At 35.4% G+C, this 14,650-nt stretch overlaps 1 protein-coding gene across 1 annotated transcript in view; it reads left to right on the forward strand.

Annotated features, from left to right (window-relative positions):
• The window catches only part of LOC134742216 (23 kDa integral membrane protein-like), a 31,388-nt gene continuing 16,738 nt past the window's right edge, over nucleotides 1-14,650 (forward strand). Inside the window, exon 1 of the mRNA XM_063675233.1 lies at nucleotides 1-229. Within this exon, the coding sequence (XP_063531303.1) occupies nucleotides 167-229 (63 nt within the window). The 5' untranslated portion in view covers nucleotides 1-166. The remainder of the gene's footprint in view (nucleotides 230-14,650) is intronic.

Genomic DNA, 14,650 nt, shown 5'->3' on the forward strand with positions numbered 1-14,650 from the left:
AGTAACGGAGCGGCACTTTATTCCAACGCCACTGGCTGGATACACAGAATTCGCCGCGTCTCCGCCGAGTGAACGCGTCCGTGAAAAATAAAAAATAAACTTTTAAATTTGGAACTGTCAGTTTTGTCGCGCTTGTTTTGAATTCGGTTGTGTGTTGTTTTCCAAAATGGAGGGTTGCGGCAGTAGATGTATAAAATATTTGCTGATCGTCTTCAATGGATTGTTTATGGTGAGTAGATTAGATAGTTAAATTATACGATGTTGGGAAGCGTGCGTGAATTATTGTTTATAGGTTATTAATGAATTAACCTCAGGTTAATTGAAAATCGGGATTTCTAATTAAGTATTATTACTTCAAATCAAATGAAGCTTGGTTATTTAACGTTTGTGGTATCAAAAGTAAATAATAAAATCACAAAACATAATGTAATGGAGTACATATTTAAGTTTATAGTTTTATTTATAGACATAGTAAATAACGCCTCCTGAAAATTTGGCAATTTTTATTTGATATTGATTGCACTGATAGTTTCATGATCTATATTTACAATTTTCTTTTTTTGGAAAGTCGGGTAATTTTTGTTTAATGTAAAGTGCAATTGATAGAGAAATAATTAAATTCGCACTGCGTATGAATCGACTGTGCGTAATACTTACTTTCTACAAGAAGGTACCTATTTACAGGGGCCCGTTTCTCAAAAGCTTGTAACTTGTAATACAAGCTTCATTGATATGTTATTTATTTTTATTATTTTTAAGATTGATTTGATTTGCACGCTTGCATGCAGGCAAGATACACAGTACATTTTATAAAAAAGCGGATGTCACTTTTTGGCAGCTTTTGTTAGAAAGGAACTTCCACTTGTATTACAAGTTACAAGCTTTTGAGAAACGGGCCCCAGTTGGACAATGAAAGGTTAAGTTTTGTATTAAGAAACTTCTAATGTGACATTCAACTGTATTTCATCGAAGCGATCTTCTTAATTAAAAATAAGGTGTTAGTTATTTGTTATACAAGGGTGCAAAGTTGTATTTTACCCGCGAGTGTGGAATTGAAACACGAGCAAGCGAAAGGATTCTATAGTTGAACCACGAGCGAAGCGAGTGGTTCTAAAATAGAATCCTGAGCGTAGCGAGTGTATTAACACACGAGAAGTAAAATACATTTGCACCCGTGTGTAACACAAAACTTTTCCCCTCACTATAGCGAGGAAAGTGCAACATCCACAGGCGTTAGATCATCTTCATCAACTGGAATCACTCATTTTTGTACAATATAAATTAGATTCTCAAACCATTTATTTAATGATAATTAATATCTAACGAACCATTATTATGAGCGTTTTACGTTTTGTTATCTGTCAAGCTACTTAAACACGCTCCATCCAAGGTCAATTTACTTTCCCCACTAGTGGATAAAATGCGTTTTTCCCCGCTTGTTTTAAAGGATAAAAGACGGCTTTCCGAGCTAGTGAAGGGAAAAATAGTTTATCAAACAGTTACGTCTACAACCGATACCTACCACAAATTCTTATTTAAAAATATACTAATTTAAAAATTCGCACGCTGCTGGTAAGCTTTGGTAGCTCAGAGGCCCTACCGCGAACAATGTTCGACGTGTTGCCTCTCTGTCGCACTAGTAAATTCGTACGTAAGCGTGACAGGTAGGCAACACGTCGAACGTGGTTCGTGGTAGGCCCTCTGTTCGTTAAGAGCGATTGGACCAAATCAAACAAAAAGCCATGATGATGATGATGATGCAAAGTTTTGGATTGGTTCCAAAACTTTGCAAGTTCGAATCTTGCCTTTAGCGGTGAATTTTTAAAGTTTTCCTTTAATTTAAAAAAATAAAATAAGGTAAAGGTCCTAGTGCGCGGCATGTTCACACCCTGTTGTCATCTCTATAGCCAATAATGACTTAAGTGTAAAGATGACATTAACCTACTTGGGGACTTCCGGTTCGAGCGCCATCTTGATAGTTAGCATCGTGATTAATTACTTTGTTTTTTGCTTATTAATATTGTTTAAAGTGTAATATCGATAGCTTATTATACAGTAAACTAATGTGGTAGTGTGCAGTGAATGGAGAATTAATTTTGAAGCGCGTTTAACCACCATCTTGGAGTCAACGGCCGGTAGTCCACGTGCTTCTTGTAAAGTCTAGCTATCGATTTACAAGAGCTAACAAATCACCGTACACTGTCTTGTACAACCGTACAATTTTTGTCGTTTGTAAACCTCTCAATACCTTGATACTGGCGAAATAGTCCCACTGGGCTGAAGCCATAATTTTAAAAGAAGAAGAAGAACCTACTTGGACAGTGGCGAGCACTCGGACGTTTGGATGGTATAGAAAGGATGCCAATCTCTTATGGCAGAATTGTTGCAAAAGTGACCGCTTTCAGCTTTAAATAATAGTTCCTAATCACTCCGTTGGCGCTAGTTAGGCTCTGGGACATGAGTATAACATGAACCATACAAGGCAACAAATAACCCGACCAAATTACGTAGGTTGTTTTTGGTAGTATTTCGGTGTATGGTGGCGCCGCCTAATTACTGTTTTTTGATGGACACTTTTCATACATAGAGATCTGGCTCCTTTATATAGTCTCCATGCTCGGACGTCTACTTTAACATTTACAGCATGGAGACTATATAAAGGAGCCAAATCTCTATGTATGAAAAGTGTCCATCAAAAATACTACCAAAAACAACCTACGTAATTTGGTCGGATTAACAGGGTACGTATGATTCACTGGCCAACTGTACTTATTCATGACAAAAACATCAATGGAAACAGGATTAGGGTCACAGATGTCAGCCCTTGTTTAGACCTTATAAATCTATTGCAAACTTACATATCAAGTTAAGTAGGCTAGGTCTAAGGCATCCAAGGCTCAACACGTTTTTACTAAAGATAACCAAATACGTAATCTAGTATATTAATAAAGCTACAGAAATAGTTTTATCTGCATTAAAAAACCTTGGCATCTGAGCGGTAATCGTTATCATTGTTTAAGCTAATGCTTTTATGATTAATTTAGTATAGTTAGTTTAATATAGTACGATCTGCAATTTCCAGGGTTTCATGCTGATGGTCTATTGTTACCGCAAATAGATTTCTAATAATTCCGCGTTTTTTAACCGCGTAAGCTGAAGACGCCGCTAAATGTGATTCCGATTCCGACCTCCGCCACTGGAGAGATTTGTCACTTTTTTGAAAAACAGTTGTAGCTTTTGAAGGAACACTTCATTTTTTTGGAGTCTGTAGTGTAAGATTAAAGGGGCCCACAGACTATCAGTCCGCCGGACGATATCGGCCTGTCAGTTGTTCGGAACTGTCAAATTTTTGTTCTATCTGACAGGCCGATATCGTCCGGCGAACTGATAGCCAGTGGGCCCCTTAACATATAATGATTGTCATCCTCGGTATTTACATCTTTTCCTATGAATACCTAAGATTAATTTCAGTTTCAAGTTTCAAGCAAGGGAGCATTTACCTTATAATTTTAGTCAATTTACCTTAGCGCCTTTACCTTTACCTGATGATACCTAAGCGACGACAAATCAAAGCCTCACTGGTTCACTAATTAAGTAGTCCTATACATTTTCAGCGTTTAATTTTATTTCACAATTGATGACACTACACGATTATAAGCCTTTATTAATTCTTTACAATATTACATAAAAAAAAATATATATTAAAAAGTATAAAAAAAAATTTCGTCGAGACATTTTTCTTTAACCTTCCCTTTATTCATTGTCCCTGAGGGGGTCCTTAGTAAGTAACGACAGGTGATTCAAGCATCACCTTAGGCATGACACGATGTAGTCAATTAGTCATAGAAAACCTGGCTATTACGGAGTTAGTCATAAATCGTACATTTCCTGCAACACTTTAATTGAACGCCCTTTTATTATAGCCTACGCATTCATTAATAGGGCTGTGGGGAATTTTGACAGTTATTTATTAGATGACAGGTGGCGGGGTTTCTGACGTTAAATTGTATTGATAACAAATTTCGTTATACGTTTTGGGGTGAAATGAGGCCATTGTAAATAAAATTTTTTTTTATTAGATAATTGGTATCTGTTCCAATTGGTGGTTCAATATTAAATTTAAATAAACCTACATTTAGAATGCAGTAAAATAATTTTATTATGCTAAAACATTCCGACCCTAAACAGTAGCTTTACCTACTTTACCCAAACACGTAAAGCGCTATGATTCTAGCGGTATACGTATATTTAAATACTTACGCGGCTAATGCCATGACCAATCCATCCAATCCATCCATCCATCTTGATGAGTGGTATAGAGGTCATGACATTAGCCAAGCTAGCTCAAGACACCTGTTTTAACCCGGTCTCCGCCAAGGGCTTGATCACTTTTTCTTTAAAAAATATATATCGTTTTAGCTATGTGTTAGTAAATACATTAAAAATAAAAACAAAACTTTCAACAATAAAATCAAAATCCAATAAATTTAAATAATGAATATAATAATAATAATTAATATGTAGTGTGTATGTCTTTAGTATGTATATGACATTTATTGGGACATCTAATTCAGAGAGTTGTTTATACGTATTCGGATTTAAGTTTTTCAAACACTTCACTTGTATTTTTATCATCCATACAGGGTTACCAGATGTCAGGAATTTTCCTGACTTATCAGGAAATTTCGCCTTTTGTCAGGAATGCGGACAGAACACGAAAATGTCAGGAATTTTTCGAATAAATAAACTTTTTTATAAAGTACCTTTTTAATAACTTCGTAATTATTAATTAACAAATCTTTACGTCTACTATTCGCATTTGCAAAGATAACAATTAAATCGTCTTGTTTAATCAGACACAACACGTCGTCAAGTGTCAGAAAAAAAATCACAATTCCGATATTTTCTCAGGAAATTCAAAATTTGTATCTGGTAATCATAATCCATACCAAAGATAGATATAACTCCGTAATAGATGGATACAGTCTAAGGAAAAAACGTGCCTCGAAAATCAAGAAAATTTGATTCTCGTTCAGAGGGTGCTACTAGTTTTGGCCTACAGTCGTATAGATGGCGTTGACGGTTTCGTTTGTTATTTAACAAATTTTAACGCATATCAGTGAAAGAACATGGGTCAAAATCATAAAAATAATTAATGCAAATAAAAAAAATCATTTAGCTATATTTAAATACATTCTATCGTATTTTTATAAATCTTCATTTTTAGTTTTAAAGTGTGTTGACAGATGGCAGTGAATTTATTGGGGTTACAAAACTTTACTATGACAGTACCGCTCTAGTATAAGTTACTCTATGTGCATACCTAGCTTTCCTTAAGCTTATATTTTAAGAACACTTTCATGTTCCTTGGATAAATCACCCCCGATAGCGTTTCTGTAGCGGTCACTTCGTGGTAACCGTCACGCGAGGTCCCAATTAGGGTTAACTATGATTTAGAAACTGGCTTTATGCTGGTAATAAATTTAGTTTTACGTTTTAATTACCATTTTTCTCGTGGTGCCAATGCTAGCTTGAACTACGTTAGGATTGAAGAAGAATTATTTAACATTAACATACTGTAGGTATCCAAGGCTATCTATATGATAAGATAAGATAAGATAATATTTATTCATTTAAAACTTATGCTAATTGGTTTTATACAGTGGTAAATATACAATTTCAAGTTAAAAACTTTAATACCGAACGAATTTGTATTTTCTGTCGCTCATGGAAATTTGATAACAATACCTAAACTAAGTAAACATTTACTTGTATCTTAGGTATGCACTTTTGTAGGTCAATGTATCAGTGGGTAAATGCTTACCAGACAAAATGGTTATTTATATTAACAATAAACTAAGTGACTATGAGCTATGACTAATCTTCGACTGTCTAGAAAGTTAATTGGCCTATACCTACCTACCGATTTAAAAAACCTAAAACCAAAACTATTTACTTTTACGAAAAGAAGATGAATGCAATTTTCAGTTTTAGGTTTCCGTTTCCGTACCCAAGGGTAATAACGGGAGCCTATTACTAAGACTCCGCTGTCTGTCTGTCCGTCTGTCCGTCTGTCCGTCTGTCCTTCTATCCGTCTGTCCGTCTGTCACCAGGCTGAATCTCACATGAACCGTGATAGCTAGATAGCTGACATTTTCACACATGATGTATTTCTATTGCCACTATAACAACAGATACTAAAAACATAATATAAAAAAAATAAGTGGGGCTCCCATACAACAACGTAATTTTTTTGCCGTTTTTGAGCGTAATGGTAAAGAACCCTTCGAGCGAGAGTCTGACTCGCACTAGGCCGGTTTTTTAAATTAACATTTTCTGCACCTTCGCTGTGTACCTACCTCCAACCTTTTTAACAACCTTAACTGAAAAACAAATATTCATAAAGAAAAAGCAGTGGCACTCCGAGAGTGCCGATAGATGTGAAAAGAAGTGGAAACTTGACGTTGACTTGACGTTTGTATTTTTTGAATCGTCAGGAAATATGACTATTTGCTTTATTTGACGCCCGTGATGTTCAAAAACAAAAAGTCGTATGTGACTGTAAACTTCCTATTATCACAGATCATATAATAGACATGGTCAACAACTATTATGGTTGTAGTAGCTGGGTGGTTTAACGTTATGTGATAAGGTGCGGTGGGGTAAGATTGAAAGGGTTTTTCATGCGGGCTAAGATTAAATGTATGCTTCGGCATACGGAAGATTTTTTGTCTTACCCCTCATGAAAAACCCAAAATCTTATCCCAACGCACCTTACATTTTTGAGAGATATGTTTTTATCAAATCACATTACTAAGTGACATTACCTATAATTAATTGGCTAAATAATACGTCAACATTTACTAACCTAAAAGCTTTCTTTTTTAGTAGCAGTAAAAAGCTGAATTTCTCATTTCTATTTATTTTTTAATTCCTATTTGTGAGTACCTGTAATTGGCTTTGTATTGTTACCTAAATAAGCATAATCATTTTGTAGCTGTTGGTACTCCTTAAATAATAAAATAAAATAAATAAAATAAAATCAAAGTCCGCCCGTGAACTGTTTTGGATCGGGGCTTTTACTTTTACATGTTAAGCTATTGCTATCAATCATTCAAAGTAAATTATTTTCACAATAGTCTGTTTGCACCATGGGACATTAGGACCATGGAACCGATACGGTTTTGTTCTGTATTCTATACATGTATGACTGGGCGTTTGTTCATTTCAAAGCGTGAAGGTCAATAGTTTTTATTCAATGTGTAAATAAAGCTAGGGTTTGTACGTTTAGGTACGGTTTTTGAATAGAATTGATTTGATAGAAATACTAATACTAATACAATTTGGGTGGGTATCTAATATGCATATGTATGACAATATAATATGTGTATGTATGACATTTATTTATGACCAGAAAGTCTAGAAATGGGGCTACTTTAGCTTTCATGGGGTTACTTCAGCTTTCATATTTATCTTTTCGAAGATTTAATAAATGTTATGAGTAAGTCTTGGAGACCACGGGGACAACGCCATCCTCGAAACTTTGGAGGTTATTTTTATATGTTAATGTTACGCGGTTAAGTCCCGTTTTATTAAATAAGAATGAGTAAAAATCGTGTAAGTTTAAATAAATTGACACCATGTTAAAGTTTTCCTATTGTTGTATGTATTTTATGATCTCTCCATGTTTCTGTCAATCTTTGCTTCCTAAAAGGTACTTATATTTGTTCATATTAGTCTCGTGTTTCTTCATTATCTGATCAATGTAGGCTACATTACATACCGTCAACCGGGGTTATTAATGATGGCTGGGGTAAATAGAGACAAACTTAAAATATGATCTATCTGACAATTTATTCAAAAAAATACAAAAACTGTCAAATCATCCAAAATCTGCTTTTATCTTCAATCAAATAATGCAATTTGTGTATTTTTTAAGAAATTTTTAGGTAAATCTAATTTTAAGTTTTGTCCCTATTCACTCCAGCCATTCCTATTTAACCCTGAATAACCAGCAATCTAGTTATGGCAACCCTAATACCAAAACCATGGTAGCATCCTACCACAGTTGAATTATATTGTAAGTTTAACCTTAGGTAAACATCTAGAGTTGGTTCAAACACATTTCAGACAACGGTCACTTCTGTAGACAAAACAACAAAAGTTAATGACCCGTTTTTCTTAAGTGTCAGACTGAAAAAATGTATCTCGTCTGTAAGGATGCAGTTCTGAAATTATATACGGCCTTACGGCCTGATTCAAATTTTAATAAACTTCAAAAATTAGATCTCGATACGATATGGATCGGAACTGTCAGTGTCAAAAGTGACGCTTCTTCAAACAAAAACGTCAGTGTCAAAACACTGACAGTTCCAATCTAATAGGTCGTTGAGAATACCAAATCTTAATACCTTATGTATTTTATTGCTAGGTAACTTCGTCAATCAAAAATCGAGCACATAACGGCATTTGGCATTATCAACGACGCATGATATCGTATCGAGATCTAATTTTTGATGTTTATTAAAATTAGAATCAGACCGTTAGTGAAAAGTATCACCTTCACAATCGATGACTACAGGAGACGCGAAAGAGCATACAATTAAAACGTGTATGACCCAATTGCCAACCCTATTTCTAAATTAAATCAACGGCTGCGAGTGGATTATGTAACATTTACCGGAGGCGTCTAAGTCCGTGATTCACTCATGCGCACACTTTACAATAAAAAGACTTCAGTCCAATCTTAATACAAGCATTTACTCCCTTTTGAAACTAAGTGTAGCGATGTCCAGTGCGTGATCAGTTGACAAATGGGTTTATTAATCTTGATTTTTGTTACAATTATATCATTCGGCTTATTTATTTGGTATGTGCATTGAATTTTTAAATTATGTCATGGTGTTGTGTAGTTCTTACTTCGGTATTTTATTTGTAAGTAGTAAACATACAGTCATATTTGTCGATCGTTAGTGATGTTTGATGTTATAGAATATTTAAACACATAGTATGTCTCGAACCTGTAATTTCGATAACAAGGCTATGTTAGACATTTGACCTCCAATGAGAACGGTATGTCTCTAAAATATTAAGCCACCATGAAAAAAATTAGGTTGACGTGTCATTGGTTTTTGAAAAATGGTTCACTTTATACACGGTGATACCGAATAATTTTAACAGCTTATTCCTGATCATATTTAAAGACTAAAATGTCCTATAAATTTTTCTGTAATTTGCCTAGTTTCAGAGTTAATAGTGTTAATACCAATAAATAAAAAAAAATAAGTTTTTATTATTACATAGTGCAAAACGCATATTTGATGTCGATGTTGCCACTGTGGGACGTAGTCTAAGTAACCTTATTGATAGATGTCAAAGTACCACTTTGTAAAAACTACGTTTTACGAAAAAAAAGTAGGTAAAAGTCCATTTTAAGTGACAAGTTTACCAATAATATTTACTTTTTATGTACAAATACATCTGAAAAATCGAAAAAAAAAAAAAAATTTTTTTTTGCGAATATGACAAACTTATTAATTTTTTTCCTTCTTTTGGCCTCAGAAAAGCGTGGTTAAAATCTTTCGGTTTCCTCGTAAACACCTTGTATATCATATTAAATCACATTTAGAAACGGGTCTATCGCGAATTTATTTTGTTACCTTTATTTACCGATGTTTTGACACAGGTTTCACTGGTCGTGGTCGCGGCTAACACCTTGTATATCGCCCGAATCAAATGTTTAATTTGTGTTTCGTTTTTATTTGTATTCTCTTTTTTTTTTGTAGTTTGGCAGTGCCTTAGTTTCATACCATTTTTCTACTGTAGCAAGTTTACTGAACTCTCTCTACTTACTAACAAAAGGTTTTATGAATGGGATAGGCTTTTTATGATGGTTATTTAAGTAGGCACGTGCTTATAAATTTTAATGACGGCTGATTCAATGTCCATTCTTCTGTCAGTTAATCTTGTGTGCACGTACGGCTATATTTGGACATAAGGTAGTGTTTACGATTTATTGACAGGTCAGCTGGGTTGCTGGGGGCATATAATTTGTAATATCTGTCGATATATTCAAGTTTTTTTGTGTGGGTGGGGCCCTGGGGCCTAACGTTGCGTAGGGTTATCTACTAGTGTATCTGTTAGCTGTAGCACAGGGCGGGCACGTCTGTACACGCGTCATGCGTCAACAAAAACTTAATCGGCAAATAAAAAATCTATTTAATCATCGAACTACTCAAAAAATTTCACGAGGTTCGATTGAGAATTGCGACCTGTAGAGGAGAACATCCACGAAAGCATTTTTGTCCAAGCTGAAACGGAGACCTTCGCTAACGCTCGGTCAATGAAATTTTTGAACTGCTCTGATTCAACGATGTTCATAATAAATTATATCTACGGCTTAACTCGCTTACCTATTAATAATTCCAAACCTTACCTATTAATGATTCTCATAGTTCCAAATAGCCCCGTTCTAAGAATTTCTAATAACCTCCTGTGACTTGTCCTTACTGTCCTGTCATAGATTTTGTCAGACATTGAAAAACAGGAACCAGAAATTTACTTTGACCTTAGAAACTATGCTAAACTACGCCAAAAAGGCTTTTTGTTTATTGTAACCCATTACCGAAAGTATTTCTTACGTAAAGCCGTAAACTGGCGGCCCACCACTCACGAGTCGATGCGAAAACCAAAAACTGTCGGCCACCAGTGAGTGGTTGATGAGGTGTTGCCGAATTTAGAGGTGAAATTGAACGCATTTAAGTATATTTACGCTCTTCTAGCGACCACCCATCGGAGCCCCGCCACGTGACTGCTTTTGCGCAAATCCACGGCGCCACTTGACTTTTCGCGTTTTCGCTGGTGCCACTTGAAGGGTTAACCACCCATTTGTTTACTTTATGCAGTTTAATTTTGTATGTTTGCACTAAAAAAATGATGTTTTATCACGTGATCACACGGCCAGTTCATCACTACCTAGATACAATCAAACCAAACAAACATCCTACACTTAACAAATAAAAACCCATTAAAATAAACTATGGGGAGTGGCATTTAAGTCATTTTACAATCGATACTCAGGTCAGTGGAGCATAGCCACTATTTCCGCACAAGAATACCATTATTCTAATACGACCTGTGATTGTTAATAGTTGTTACACGCATAGGGATCAAGACTTAACGATAAGACAAAAATTAAATGTTTTATGAATAGGCACCGGGCGTATGATGGACGATGTTATCGCTGTGACAAGGGAGAAGTCACTTTTGAACACTGCACGATTGAAAGAGAGAAACATTGTCGTTATCAGACTGTCATGTAGACGATTGCAACCATCATAACCGTATACAGGTCGCGTGCTAGTAACGCCGGTCGATTATATCAACAATTGTTATAATGACAAAAGACTGCATCATAATGGGATTGCCATGTCGTGTATACGCTTTTGCTTCTCTACGATAGAGCTGCGGTGGCAGCATGGTTGCATTTTTATCGCCTGTCGCTATGCCGGTCACTTTCGCACTTACAACACAACACAACACAAGTATTTGTTAGAACGATAATAGTTAGGTACCATGGGGGGTGTACAACAGGTACTTAAAATGTCCTGCGATGACAGTAGAATGGCTTAGGTTGGCATACATAAGTATGTAGATATACGAAGTAGGCAGGGAAGTATGTATATATCAGTATTGCTTTCTTGCAGTACGCTGGAGGGATTATTAAAACTTAGTTGTAAATATCTCGAAATTGAAGTACGTAACTACCTATAATTATTTAACTTGATAATATTATAGAACTCATCTAAAATTTAACACAAAGCTAAACATGTGTATTTACATTAGAAAGAAAGAAAGAAAGAAAAAACATTTATTAGCACAACATAACATAAAACTAAAACTAATTACACAGAATGAGGTTGCGCTAAATGGTCCTTACTCAGCTTGGTGTCACGGTGTGAGCCAACATGGCACACTCCGCGACGCTGATTTTCAGTAAGGCCCAGTAAATGGACAAGGTGGCACTCAGTAAATGGGTTATAGCTGACTGAACACAATGTAAAAAATAAATAAGGGAAAGCGTAATTATTTAATTAAAATGTCATAATTAAAATTAGCCTATACCTAAGTCTTATGAATGTTCGTGTGTATGTATGTATGTGTGTCCATGAGATTTGTGTGTGAGTGACTTAGTGTGCACGGTTGCCTAAGTGTACATTTTACATTAATAAATATTGTAATTTAATTTCTGAAACATAAACAAAGTTTTAAAGTTGCTGCCTGCTTTTAGAGACGAAAATGTTTGGTAATAAATACTATAATTATAATGTCTTTTTGCCGAGTTTGATCTACATACATGCATGCTTCGTCTAAGATATTTTATTATTGATGATGATGACTATACGAGTACATAAACCAACACCAATATTTATATTAATTTTATTGCCATATGACATTTACGCCAACAGGGATGTCTATTTAGCACTAGAATAGTATTTCATGTCCTCGTGAAAATCTAAATTAAACCAATTAAATGAATCTTGAATCGTCTCCTTCTGATGTCATACCCGGATCGGAGTAGTAATTGAGACCAATTCAGCGAGCACCAAGCAATGACCTAAACTACGAAAGATGGCCGTGAAAACATTGAAAACTATAAAGTCAAGCCAATTATCTACTCAAATAACTGATTAAGTATAGTTCCCGATATGCCGGATTCTTGTTATGCTGGATTGTGACATAGGTACCAAAGTAAATCAGGCAAAACAGGAATCCGGCAAAACAATAATCCGGCGAATCGGGCACTAATAGTTTAAATACCTAGTTGAGTTCTTTTTTGTATCTTATAGTCAGGAGCGGAACTATACCACCCAATTGACCACCCAAGACAAATTCTTAGAATGAGGGTGCATGGCGGTTTAATCTGGTACTCAATTTTCTACCTCTAGGTAGTGGATATCCCTTACGTGCTCACTGCTATATGATCCGGGTACTTTTTATACTATCAGGGGCGTCAGGGGTCCATGGCATCCTGCCCATTATACTTCGCTAAGCTGTTTACGGACGCAAATGCATAGATCTGTTGATGATTTCTCGCGGATTTTCTCAGGATTTTTTTACAAGTATTATTACATTCCTCATCCCTCCTCTCTTCTCTCTAAGAACATATTAAATAAACACAATGCCTTGAAAATGTCCTTCCTTCTTGTTTTTCTTGAAGTCGACTAAGTACTGCTTCTGCTGCCATGCAATTTAAATGCTATATATTTATGTTTTTGTTAATGATTCCTAGTCCCGCCCACACATGGAGCATAAAGATTTACATGACAGTCAGTGTGGTCTTGTCAATCAAAACATTTTTTGTTGACTTACAATTGTTGCTGGAGATACTCTTGTTGTATGCTAAAATAATAAATATAATAAGCATCTATTAAAACTGTGGATCATACGGAGATACTGGGTAAACAATATCTTGTTAAATTTTAATTTTGATATTTGGTTCCGCATGGTATGTTATAATGTGAAGATTTTAAATTTAATGGCGGTAATGATATGTTCGGTTTAGTTTTAAAGATATTTATTCTCATAAAGATAATACATCACTGACATGAGAACATAGAACATAGAACATAGAAAATACAATATTTACATCTATTTTCGTTGTCGCAACATAACAAAAATAATAGGCATATTTTACTAGGTATAACTGAATTATATAACTACATACATAACTACACGTTCAACTCGTTTTGCAGTGTTATATTATAGGTGTGTCTTCAATGACATGTTTAGCAAGTTGCTTTTTAAACGAGTTAAACGTTAAATGTTATAAAAGTTATAATGTAAAGGTTTTAAATTTCATGACGGTAACTGTAATGACTACGGATACAACACACAACACACACACAAAACAGACAAAATGACAGAGTCCCGCCTTAGATGGTATAACCATGTAATGAGACGCAGTGAAGACCATGTGGTAAAAATCGCTCTAAACTTACCAGAACGTAAGAAAGGTATCGGCCGCCCGCCATTGACCTGGTGGTCTAACATAGAGAGGGACCTCAAGAAAACCCAATTGCCAAAATCGACAATCCAGGACCGACGGGCCTGGCGCAGAAATGTGAGGAGACCCGACCCCAGATAACGGGAGCAGGGACGGACAAAAAAGAAGAAGAAAGAAGAAGAACTGTAATGACTACGGATAGTTTGTTCCTAAGCTTCATGCTTCAGTTGATTCACATTTTAAGCAAAACTTTGACTAAATTCAAGATCTAACTAATGAAGTAGTATGTTACTAAAAGGGCCACTTGCATTATTCAATAACCCGGGGTTAATCGGTTAAACCTGGAGTTACTATGGTTATACCAGTACAATTTGACACTGGGTTAACGGTTTAACCGCTTAACCGCTTAACCCCAGTGGGATAGTGCAAATGATGGGCCTAAGGTACAAAAACAATAACACTTCCTAGCACTACTTGAACTAGTCACGAATTAAGTGTAATTAAATGATGCACTGCTGTATATGATGCAATTATGATGTCATACCGATGTACCCGGGACATGATGCATCGTAAGTAGTCACGCAAGATTGGTACAGTCAGCATCAAATAGATATGACGGCCAAAGTGACCAAATAAGCCATCAAG

Source organism: Cydia strobilella, chromosome 6 (genome assembly GCF_947568885.1).
Source record: "Cydia strobilella chromosome 6, ilCydStro3.1, whole genome shotgun sequence".
NCBI lineage: Eukaryota > Metazoa > Arthropoda > Insecta > Lepidoptera > Tortricidae > Cydia > Cydia strobilella.